A 12,868-nucleotide genomic window follows, 5' to 3' on the forward strand; every position below is an offset into this window, starting at 1 on the left:
ATAAAGCTGCGATTCTTCCGGCAAGCTTCTGGACCTCTTGGAGATTCCCAGGAGGTGACATGGATTGGATGGCCTTTACCTTCTCGGGGTTGGCTTCAATCCCCCTTTCTGTTACCATATATCCCAGGAACTTTCCGCTTTTGACCCCAAAAGTGCACTTCTGTGGGTTTAGCTTTAACCCATAAGACCTCAGAGTGGCAAAGGTCTCACGGAGGTCGGCTATGAGGTCCGCCGAATTCTTGGATTTTACCAAAATATCATCCACGTAGACCTCCACATTCCTTCCTATCTGATTTGAGAAAACTTTATCCATGAGCCTCTGATAAGTAGCCCCTGCATTTTTTAGCCCAAAAGGCATTACCACATAACAGAATGTTCCTTCAGAGGTGATGAAGCTTACTTTATCCTGATCTTCCCTTGCTAGGGGTATCTGGTGGTACCCCTGATAAGCATCCATTAGACATAGATATTGGTGACCCGAGGTGGAGTCCACCAACTGATCAATCCTTGGTAAGGGGTAGCAGTCTTTCGGGCAAGCTTTATTAAGATCTCTGAAGTCGACGCACATTCTCCATTTTCCCGAGCTCTTGGGGACCAGAACAACATTTGATAGCCATGTTGGGAAAAAGATCTCCCTAATGTGTCCTGCCTTAAGGAGCTCGTCTACCTGTTCTTTTATTACCTTATCTTTCTCGGGGCCAAAGTGCCTCTTCTTCTGTTTGACTGGTCGGGCTTCGGGAAGAGTGTTGAGGTGGTGTTTCATTATCCCGGGGCTGATCCCCCGAAGCTCTTGTGGAGACCAAGCAAATACATCAATGTTAGTTTTCAAACAGGCCAGCAGATCATGCTTGGTTTCGGGATCAAGATCAGCCGCCACCCTGACACTCCGCTGGACCCCTATTTCTACCGTTTCTGGCTCCTCTTCTGAGGTGAGCTGAACCTCTCTTCTGGAGGTCATATTTGGTTGGGCCACAATCATCCCTACCTCTGTCCGAGATCTTTTGACTTCTTGCCTTACCTCATCCACATAGCATCGTCGAGAGGATTTCTGATCCCCCCCGACGACTCCTACTTCATTCCCCACAGGATATTTCAGCTTTTGATGATAGGTAGAGCTTACAGCTCGGAATTCGGCCAGGGCAGGTCGGCCAAGTATTCCGTTGTAGGAAGAGGGGGCATCCACCACAGTAAAACATGTCATTTTTGTGATGCGGTGAGGTCCCGCCCCTAGGGATAAGGGGAGCATGATTTGCCCCACAGTTTGGACCGCATGTCCTGTGAAGCCGAATAAAGGCGTAGAGATGTGATCAAACTCGAAACCTTCCACTTTCATTTGGTCTAGGGTTCTTTTGAAAAGAACGTTAACTGAGCTTCCGGTGTCAACAAAAATTCTTGCGACGTCATAGTTGGCGATAGTAAGAGTGACTAGTAAGGCGTCGTTATGAGGTGCCATAACACCTTTCATATCATCCGGCCCGAAGCCAATGACGGGGTCGTCTTTGGGGGTCAGGTCTAACCCCAAACTTTCCAATCTCCGACCATGAGCTTTACGAGCCCTGCCCGAATCTCCGTCGGTGGCACCACCCGTTATCATGTGAATCACTCCTCTGGTCGGATCATTAGCAATCTGCTGGACCTGAGGGCCTTGATGTCGCGGGGGGTCATCTCGACCCCCGCGGTTGGGTCGGTTCTCCCGGGGTTGTGGCCTCTGATTAACCCCAGGAGGTCCCCGATCCCTTCGCTCATCTCGATATCTTCCTTCTGATCGAGCTAGGAGGTTCTTCATGTGAGGGTCTCTTTGCATGATTCTTTGGACCTCTTCCCCCAATCTCTGGCAATCATTGGTGACGTGACCGTACTCTTGATGGAACTCACAAAACTTATCTGAGGGAGGTAAACGCGGCCCTTTCTCGGCTTGTTTCGGTCGCTCCAGCTTTCTTCTTTCTTCACAAATGGCCATAGCTCTTTCCAAGCTCATTGCCAACGGGGCATAAGGGAAAGGCCCAGGACCTCGGCTCCGTTCCTCTGTTCTTTCTGCAGGCCTCTTCCTACTTGGTTCCACTTTCTCTTTCCCCTTATTTTTATCATCGGGTCGGATATCCACTCGCCTTTGCCTTTGTGCATCCTCAAGATTCACGTACTTCTCGGCTCGGCTCAGGAGCTCATCATAACTTTGAGGGGGTTTTTTGACCAAGGAATTGAAAAATTGTCCCCCTCGGAGCCCTTGCGTGAAAGCATTTACCAAGGTTTCTGTTGCTGCAGCCGGGACCTCCAAGGCCGCACTGTTGAATCGTCTAATGAAGTCCCTCAGCGAATCTGTATCTCCTTGTTTCAAATTGAATAGGCCCAATGAGGTTTTCAAGTATTTTTTACTTGTAGCATACTGGTTTATGAATAGGGTGCTGAATTCTCGAAAGCTGGTAATGGAATGTGGTGGGAGCAAATCGAACCACCTCTGGGCGGGTCCCACTAGGGTGGTAAGGAAGACCCGGCATTTGACCCCATCTGAGTATCGGTGAAGCAAAGCAGAATTATTGAACCTTCCAAGGTGTTCTTCGGGGTCAGTACTTCCATCATAATCCTTGACGGTTGGTTGGCGGAAATTAACGGGGAGGTCTTCATTCAGTATCTCGAGGGAGAGTGGACTTTCTCTGTCCAATACGGGAGGTCGGCCCCCCATTCGCCTGCCAAGCCTCCTGACTTCCTCCCAAATGGCTTCCATATGCTCAGGAAGAGGGGGAGGAAGAGGAGGTTGTTGTGGCGGTGGTGATGGAGTGCGATTTCGACGGAGGGCCTCATTCACAGACGTGTTGATCAACTGGGCCAATTGGTCTAGACTAAGATCAGCCACACCTCTGCCTTGGCCACCTCCGGGACCTCGGTTACCATCTGCATGGCCCTGGTTGCCACCTCCCGGACCTCGGTTGCCACGCGCAGGGCCTGTTCTTACACCTGTTCGTCCCCACATGTCTACGTCTTCTCAGTATATTCCCACAGACGGCGCCAATTGATATCGCTGAAATCGGTGATGCTAGCTGGGAGGTCAGATCCCTGCTTGGAGAGCTCGGATAAAACCTTTGAACGCTGTCTGGGAGGTCGGAACTTCACCTTGGGAGCTCGGATCAGACACCTCGAAATCCAGAAACACAAACAAGAGTGTTAGAAGGGGGCCGGAAGGTTGTTCCGGCGTAGCCCCTCCGACGCTCAAGTCAGAAAACTGAGAGAGAAAACTGTGTGTGCAAAGAGAATGTGAAAAGTATGAAGAAGAAGTAGTGTTTTAAAGTTAACGAAACCTGTTATTTATAGGTGAACCGCAGAGTCCTAGTTTTGGTAGGTTTCGATCTTGAGAATCTTCGGAAGATTTGATTAGATCTTCACCCAGATTTGATTTAGATATCGTTAGATTTAATTCAGATCTTTAATGGGCTTTACTTTTCTGGGCTTTGATCTCTGCGGGCTACGCGCTTAATATCTGAGTAAGGGCTCTCGTAGGCATGAGCCCACGAGACGATAGGACCTCATGGGACCTCGGCTCGGGAGCTCGGCCGAGGGTTTCCGATCGTCCCGATAATACCTTCTTGGAGGTCGGCTCGGGAGGTCGGCCAAAGAGCTCGGCCAGAGAGGTCGGCTGACCTTTCCAATCGCTGGAAATTCCGATATGGGAGGTCGGCCAGAGATGACCTCCCGGATGACCTTAAGCTTCCTTCCGAATGCATGCTGGGCTTTGCTCTGAGATGGGCTATCGGGAGCGGGCCGAGCCCATCCTCCATCCGGGGGTATCACTAGTTATGGGCTAAGGGAAAATCCCAAGAAAACATGGAGGGCGGTGGATTCAAATTTCCCTTTGCAACAGGAGAAAGTTTGCAAGCAATGTGGCAAAGGGTTTCAATCAATGAAAGCGTTGTGTGGCCATATGGCATGCCATTCTGTGAAAGATAAGCTGGATCTGGATAGTTTTTCAGGTACCGAAAATGAAGATAGTATGGTGAGAACAAGAGCTTCAAAGAGTAAGAGGTATGATAAAATTATATTCGAGACTCCTTTGTGTTTAGCTGATAACAATGATTCTTCGTCTGTATCTGAATTGATCGACGAGAACAAGAGGAGGTAGCTATATGTTTGATGTTGTTATCTATGGATTCTGTCTACAAGAATTGTGTGAATTCAGTAGCTGAATCTTCTGACAATAAGTCTGTTATTCTTGAGACTAAATCCTCTTCTATTGACTTGGGTAATGGTAAGGAATGCTTAAATAATGTTAATCAAAATGGAGAGATGAAGGTAAAAGGTGGTTGCTTTGAAGGAGAAGTTCCTCGAATGGAGAATTCTGATTTGTGTTTTTTTTTGGATGGATGTGGTAAGGTTGAGTTCGATGTATCAGTTGACCGTTTATATGGTGACGGAAAATGTGAGTATGGTGCTAGATTTCGGAAGAAATTGGACAAAATCACCTGTTACGGACCAGTGTTCAGAATGGAAACGTTGAGTGAAAATGGATATGGTTATGCTGGTATGGCTTCGAATTCTACGAGGGTTGAATCCCAAAAGAGAATGTCCAGTCCTGCAAATCTTGAATCACGGGGTAAATCGTGTAAGAAGATGAAGAACACCTTACGAGAAGCTGAAGCAGCAAATTATCCTCAGCATAGAAATAAATACGAATGTTTGAACTGCGGAAAGACCTGTAAATCTTACCATGCTCTCGGAGGGCACAGACCCTGCCATAAGAGAAGCAGTAAATCCGTATACGAAAGAAATGAGAACAACCCAGATTATTCTACTGATTTCAGGAAAAATGCTAAAATTTCATCTCAATATACCAAGAAAAATGTCGATCCCCAGAAAAACAAAGGGCATGTTTGTCCATTTTGCAGGAGAGTTTTCATGAATGGTCAGGCTTTAGGTGGACACAAGAGGTCGCATTTAATCGGTGGTCGCGTGGAAAATGTCAATCGAAGTCCTGTAACGAAGCCTAAGCTACCTGATCTTAATCTTCCAGCTCCCGAAGAGAGTGAGGAGGATAACCACTGCCAGTTGACCAGTTTGAATAAGTTTCGGGCCAATTTTCATGTGTAAAGACAGATGTTGCTGATCTTTTGAAGATTCAGGCTAATTTGCGCTAATTCCATCCCCTTTATTCATGTCTCAAGATCGTTTCTCCCATTCTTGTAGATTCTAAATTCACTTTGTCTTCATTCTGAAGCGATGATATCACAACCTTGAGAAGTTTTAACCAGCAAAAATCCATTGACTGAAGATTAATTACAAAGATTCATTGCTTGTAGATATGCGGTTTGAATATGTTCAAATTTCTAATATTGCTCTTCTCCCCCTTCTTTTGTTTATATAAATTCATCGTTGTTCACATTATATTCAAGACTTCACGTAATGGCTTGGTTCCTTAAGGAGACAATAATAAAAGTGCATGTAGACTTGTCAAACTCCAGAACGATCCTTGCTGGATGCAGTAACCCGAGCCCGGAAATGGTTGCGTGCAGTGGTAGGCCAGCAGCCCAGGCCCAGTTAGAGCTCGGAATCTTTCCTGCCCCTTGTTCTTCAAAGTCTCCAGCAAGCTTGACCCAGTCCAACTCCATGGACACACATCTACAAACATATATGGCTTACCGGCCCAAACACATATTTTTAACATTATAATAAATATTTATAAATGATACTTTGTTTTAATATAATCTGATTTAATAGTTTTTTTTTGTTTAAACTTTTTTATGAAGGTTATTTTTTGATTTATTTCCAAAACAGAAACAAAAATCGAGGATTCACGGTTCAGTTCGGTTCATAAAAATATGAAATGAAAGCATTGTCCTCTTATATCACGTATCAAAATGAAATAGTGTGAAAAACTAGGGAACGAATCACCAGGTGTGCATAATGTATGATTGTTAAAGTTTTTAAAAATTTAATTAAATACTATTTGATTGTCAGCGTGTTAATTATTGAATCACTTTCAAATTTAATACTTATTGATATGATTAAAGAAAAAGGTTATTTATGTTATTTAATTTACTTAAATAACATTAAAAATTGCTATATATGTTGTCAACTCCTCTTTGGATACACGACACACACACACACACAGAGCCACTATATCAAAAAAGCATTCACGAACAAAACATCGAATTATGAAGAATCCTGTCATTTGCACCCACAAAACTCTTGTGTTTATGCCCTTTCTTCTCTTCATAATCATCATGATCTCCTCCATCCAGTCCCAATCCAATTTGAACCACCACAACCTTCTGCATGCAGGGCGGCGCCACCATTTTTGCCACCCGATCCCCGCCCAACCTCCAACGTCCATCTGCTACCACCTACATAGAATATGCTTCTGTCCACGACAGCCGCCACTGACAGATGACGTTGACATAAGGTTTGGTGTGGAGAAAAGATTAGTCCCTTCTGGGCCCAACCCTCTTCATAACTGAACCGCAGATCTAACCCTAGAGGTCGTCATCCATCACGATCGTGTCCTCTCCACTTCTCTCAGTTTTTGAAGGGGAAAAAATAATAATGGGGATTGTGGACTTTGTTTCTGAGATCACACTGTATCAGATTTCACAAAGTTTCATATCTGTGGTGTTTGAGTTTCTTTCTTTCTCTCTCTGTTTTTTTTATTGCATGGTGATTTGAAATCGCTGTTCAAGGCTTGTTTTGCGCTCTTGCATTCTTAAATAAGTCGAAGAAAAAGCAATCTTAGTGAGGGCAGGCAGGCAGTTCAGCTAAGGAAGATCAAAATATAGACTGGAAACACCGACCAGATCCATTTAATGTAAATTTCTTTACTTTCATTTTTCTATTATTATCTCCGGCTTAGGCTTGGTTTAATTTGTGTCATATACATTGATCAAGGAATCCCCATGAACCTCATAAATGTTGTCTGTTGAAGTTCATGGGGGCAAAATAACATCGAATATTATTGTTTATTGTCGTCAACATTAAATATATGGAATTTTTTTTTTCTTTTCTTTTTTTTTTTCTGAAAAAAAACCAAATTTGTGGATTTTATTGAATGCATGATATTAGGAATATCTAAATTTGATGTGAAATAATCAGTGAAAATTTGTTATATAATTTATAGATTATATAAGTTTCCACTTGGGAATCTCCTAACACGGCATTTAATTGTGTGTGTTTCGAGTATATGCATGTATACTTAAACGTCGAATTCTCGTGCCTATCCTATATATGGTCATTGCACTATTTAATTTGAAATTGAAATTAATGAAAGTCATGAATCCCATGAGGTACTCGCATCAATTTAATGTCAATAGTCAATTTCACTTGATCATAAGAATTAATCTATACTAATATAATTAAATTATAGATTATCATTATCATCATCCAAATAATAATTACAAATCCCACAAAAAAATAGACAAAAACTTATGTGAAATGGTCTCACGGGTCGTATTCGTGAGACGTATCTCTTATTTGGATTATCCATGAAAAATATTATTTTTTATGCTAAGAGTATTACTTTTTATTGTGAATATGGGTAGCTTTGACCCGTCTCACAGATTAAGATCCGTGAGACGATCTCACATGAGACCCACTCAAAAAAATATAGGGAAATTGATTATTCTAGTCTATTTCAAAGTCATAATTTCAAAAATGGCCTTCTTTATTGCATAATTTGCATTATGTCTTATATAATTTAAAAATCCTATAATACCCTTTTTTTATAATCACACATGTACCATTTTCGTGATTCATTTATTTAATTATCTATTATTTTTTTTAAGAGTTGATTTAACATTTGCTTTGTTTTATTTAATTTATAATATATTAATTTTTTAAATACTACTTACTTATAACAATAAACATATTTTAATAAATTATGAATTGTTAGTTTGAATTAGTGCATAAGAAAACACCAAGGTTTTAATATTTTAATTACGATTGTTGCTCATGCAAAATAATATAAACAAAATCATCAATCATCATGGTTATGAAACGTAATAATTACATCAATATGACTTTACACAAATATAAACAAAAAATCTGATGGTTTCAATTAAGTCTCTACCTTATCAATGCTAACAGTTTATGAGTATGCACAACAACCCTTCAAAAAATAAAATGCATAAAAATGCAACCCGGCAAAAGAATTATATCAAATTATCATCACTCTATGTTCAAATACATGGAATTCTTCAATGATTTTTAATTTGTTCGTTCTTATTCTAAAAAATCTATAATTTTTCCATAAATGTTTTTTAAATAATATAATAGGTTTTGTTTTGAGACTGCATCACAAATTTATATTTGTGAGAATGATCCATTCGATATATAATTATCATTTACACACACATATATATAATAAATTTAAAATATTTTAAAATTATAATTCAAATGCAATTACACCTTCTATGATTATGCATCCTCAAATAAAATGTCATAATCGCAATTTTTTATTAATAATAAAACGACTAAATTTTCGGATCATCTCGAATTCAGAAACGTCCAATAGGATTGATGTGTTTCACGGCCACCTCTATACGCAGAGAATTGATGACATAATAAATAAAGAGTTTGAGATGAAGAAATTGATGATGTATATGATTTAAAAGATAGGGGATATATTTGTAAATTGATATGATAAAAAGATTAGTTTGGTAAATTAATTTAACTGAAGACTAACATATATATATATATATATATATATATATATATATATATATATATATATATATATATATATATATATATACTTGACCTCAATCAAAATATTTTATTGATAAATTTATCCAAAAATAAATAAAAAAATAAAAACAAACAATACAACGATGCTAGCAAGAGATATACACAAAACAAAAACTTGTGTGAGACGGTCTCACAAGTCGTATTTTGTGAGACAGTTCTCTTATTTGGGTCATCCATGAAAAAATATTACTTTTTATGCTAAGAGTATTATTTTTTTATTGTGAATATCGGTAGGGTTGACCCGTCTCACAGATAAAAATTCGCGAGACCGTATCACAGATAAAAATTCGCGAGACCGTCTCACAAGATATCTACTCTGTACACAATACATGGGCAAAACAGTTTCTCCTCGGAAAAAAATAAATAAATAGATGTCGATTTTTATTGTTTTCCTACCAAGTGTCCTTTTATGCCCTTATAAGAATTGGTGGATTTTATTTGACTATGGCTTCAAATTTTTTTTTATCCAAGTCACTTTTCCTTAATTCCCCCATCATCAGAATTTTCGAAATTCAAAAGACTAGACTCCGAGTTGAGCTCAAAACACTGATCTTCACAACAATTTTACTTTTGAAGGGCTCCGATTGATTTCTTGAATAGCTAATATTAAGCGCGATCTTTTAAAATAATCCAGAGATATTGGATAAAGATTTGCCTCTATCAACTCCTTTTCAAATAACTCTATCGATCTAGACTCGGACTCTGCCTCTATATAAGTATATACCATGTGTTGCAACTTTTGTTATGATTCATCTCAACAAAAAATCTTCTTTATCTTCACGAATCAATGGCTCAAATAGGCTTAAGAATCATAATCTTCTGTGTTCTTTTGTTAAGTTCTTGTTTAGCTTCTGCAGATGATGTCAAGTTGAATGTCGAGGCGGTGACGTCCATCGGAAAAACAGATGACAACTTCATATGCGCTACATTGGATTGGTGGCCTTCAAACAAATGCGACTATGATCAATGTCCATGGGGACAAGCTGGCCTCCTCAACCTGGTGATCCTTTTCTTGGATAAATCGTGTTTTTTTTATCATTATGAAGTGTTAAATCTGATTAAAGTTGGGTTTAAATATTGATGTATGTTTTGTATTTCGCAGGACTTGGATAACCAGATCCTTGCTAACGCCATAAGAGGTTAGCTAATTAAAATTAAAAACAACTAAAAAATATAAGTTTAACAATCTCAAAAAGTTTTTCATGATTTTCGTTTACGTTGTTTTTTCTGTAAATTTTTTTACTCCCAATTCAATTCTTTTTATGTTTCTATTTTATTAATCGTTGTTAATATAAACATGATATTTTATGATTTATCCAATCAGATATATATTTTATGTTATACGCGTGTCTATATAAAAATTATATTTGTATACGTCTAGATACAATTGAAAAACCACAAGTGGCAATGGCCGCCGACGGATTTAATTAATTTGTGCGTTATTTTCTGAACGATATTACTTTTTAAAGTGCTAAAAATACTGTAATTTGCACCAGCCTTCAACCCTCTTCGGCTCAGACTTGGAGGTTCGCTACAAGACCAGGTTCTATACAAAGTTGGTGACTCTATCAAGAAGTGCCCACACTTCAAGAAAAGAGATGGAGAACTGTTTGGATTCACCAAAGGTTGTTTTCACATGGACAGATGGGATCAACTCAACAAGTTGTTCAACGATACCGGGTAAACCTAACACACATATGACACACACACACACACATAATGTTAGCTGATTACTCAGAGAAAAAGTAACTCAATGATGCGTCGATTTATTCAGGGCTAAAATAACTTTTGGCTTGAATGCTCTAATCGGAAGGAAGAAGGTTGAAGGTGATGATATGCTTATGATGGGTGACTGGAACTCAAAAAACGCTCATGACTTCATGAAGTACACGGCCTCTAAAGGATACAAGATCGACTCATACGAACTAGGTAACGATATCAACGATCTTTTTGATAACTTGAAATTTCTTGTGAGGTTTTCTTGTTTTGTTTCGACTTAAAATACTATTTTCTCCAGGCAACGAGCTCTGTGGGAGTGGGGTGTCAAAAAGAATAGAAGCAGAACAATATGGGAAGGATGTTATTGAACTCAAGAGACTAGTCCAAGATGTGTATCCTGACCCTTCTACACAACCTAAGGTCTTAGGCCCTGCCGGGTTCTATGATAAACAATGGTTCAATACATTCCTTCAGACAACAGGACCAAATGTGGTCGATGGGTTAACCCACCACATTTACAATCTTGGTGCAGGTACCCTATTAAAACAGAGGGAGATCTCGAATTTGATAGTAATATATCCACACACGCATGCACGCACAGCGCTTGGTTTTCATATTTTGCATTTGTGCAGGTGTTGACTCCACTCTCATCAACAAGGTTCAAGATCCCTATTTCCTTGACCAAATTACTCAAACATATGAAGATGCTTCTACCAGTGTCAACTTATTCGGGCCATGGTCCGGGGCATGGGTCGGGGAAGCAGGAGGGGCTTATAACAGTGGTGGCAAAGATGTTTCTCATACTTTCGTTAATGGATTCTGGTTTGTACATATATCTCTCTATGTGTTTTAATGTATGTAAAGTTACATGTTGCACGATAAGAAACTATCGTGATGATTGTCCCATTCATAAAACAGGTTTTTGGATCAGTTGGGTATGACCTCAACATTCAACCACAAGGTCTACTGCAGGCAATCATTGATTGGAGGCAACTATGGTTTGCTAAACACAACCACCTTCATCCCTAATCCAGATTACTATGGGTGAGTAATGAATCATGCACTGATTCGTAGTCTGTCAAAGAAAATAAAGATCATTCGATAATTTTTAACACTTTTGTTTTTGCAGTGCTCTTTTGTGGCACCGCTTGATGGGAAGGAATGTGCTCGCTACCTCCCATAACAGCTCCCCCTACTTGCGTGCCTATACTCATTGCTCCAAGAACTCGGTAAGCCGGATTTTCTTTCAAACCCATGATTTATTTTCTAAATAAATTAAAGAGTACTCAAACATTCGTTTCTTGCTCCGAAAAAGCCTGAATTTTTTGTGCTTAATTTGTTAGGCTGGAATCACAGTCATGCTCATCAACATGTCAAATTCTACAACCTTTGAAGTTTCAGTCACGAATGACATGAACTTACACCCCACTGGACGCAAGTTGGCAGATAATGGGGACAATACTCAGAGGGAAGAGTACCATTTGACTCCCCAAGATGGCAATATTCAGAGTGATGTGTTGCTGCTGAATGGAACGCCACTGAAGCTCACAGAATCAGCTGATATTCCCGATATGAATCCACAGCTTGTTGACAATTCTTTGCCCATCTCTGTGGCTCCTGATTCGATAGTTTTTGCTACAATTAAAGGATTCAAGGCTCCAGCTTGTTCTAGTTAATTTGGAAAGTTTTAATTGGTTCTTACTTAATATTATTTTCTAGGTTAATTTTTAAGTTTCGAGGAACTAGTTTGTTTATTTGTTTTTTAAATAGGAACTATTAGTTTTTATAGGTATGGTTTTTCTAGAACTTATTGGTTAAAATATTTTATAATTTCAAATATACATATTGTGTCTCATGTTATGTGTCATGGGTTTTCTGCCCCAATCTCGAACACCATTTCATGCAAAATTGTGGTATATGAGATTATATTGAACTTTTTTCCGCCCGTCATTCTTCTCTCCTAAATTATCTTTGGATGTTCTTTGTTTTGATGTATCTACAAAATACAAAAGGATGGGATAAATTTTAATACTTTTTTATAGCTATAAGTCTTAAATCCACTAGCTTTCAAATGAAACCAAATCTTGTGTAGTAAGTAAATGTGAAAAAAAGATTGATAAACTTTTCGATTGAAGAGTGACCAAAAGCTAGAAGAAAAGGATGCTTTTTCATCAAGGGTTTAAAGATTCAAAACCGATCCTCGCATCCAAAGTACAGATTCCATGTTGCTTGCTTCCAAAACTTTGACAGCAGTCCACTCATTAAAAACCTAACTACGTAATCTCTTTAAACTGTTTCTCCTTCAATGAACCCAACAAAGCATGGGAATAACCTAACTTGTTCATCTAAACCAAGATCAGTAAAAATGTCCCCTCGCAAAGAATGGAGAGTTTGAGCAAGCAAACATGGTAACTCTACTATATTGTCT

General features: G+C 39.2%; 2 protein-coding genes across 2 annotated transcripts; both read left to right on the plus strand.

The window, feature by feature from the left end:
* The first annotated feature begins 4,134 nt into the window (after positions 1 to 4,134).
* Positions 4,135 to 5,076, plus strand: LOC140810535 (uncharacterized). Its single transcript, XM_073168370.1, has one exon. The coding sequence runs from the start codon at positions 4,135 to 4,137 to the stop codon at positions 5,074 to 5,076; it is 942 nt and encodes a 313-aa protein (XP_073024471.1).
* A 4,266-nt stretch (positions 5,077 to 9,342) lies between these two features.
* LOC140809615 (heparanase-like protein 2) lies at positions 9,343 to 12,336 on the plus strand. The gene is made up of 9 exons (XM_073167303.1): positions 9,343 to 9,721; positions 9,824 to 9,860; positions 10,218 to 10,401; positions 10,496 to 10,650; positions 10,739 to 10,972; positions 11,073 to 11,262; positions 11,359 to 11,484; positions 11,570 to 11,669; positions 11,784 to 12,336. Exons 1-9 carry the CDS (start codon positions 9,509 to 9,511, stop codon positions 12,114 to 12,116), a joined length of 1,572 nt encoding a protein of 523 aa, XP_073023404.1. The 5' UTR covers positions 9,343 to 9,508; the 3' UTR covers positions 12,117 to 12,336.
* The last annotated feature ends 532 nt before the right edge of the window (positions 12,337 to 12,868 follow it).

Source organism: Primulina eburnea, chromosome 13 (genome assembly GCF_022965805.1).
Source record: "Primulina eburnea isolate SZY01 chromosome 13, ASM2296580v1, whole genome shotgun sequence".
Classification (NCBI taxonomy): domain Eukaryota; kingdom Viridiplantae; phylum Streptophyta; class Magnoliopsida; order Lamiales; family Gesneriaceae; genus Primulina; species Primulina eburnea.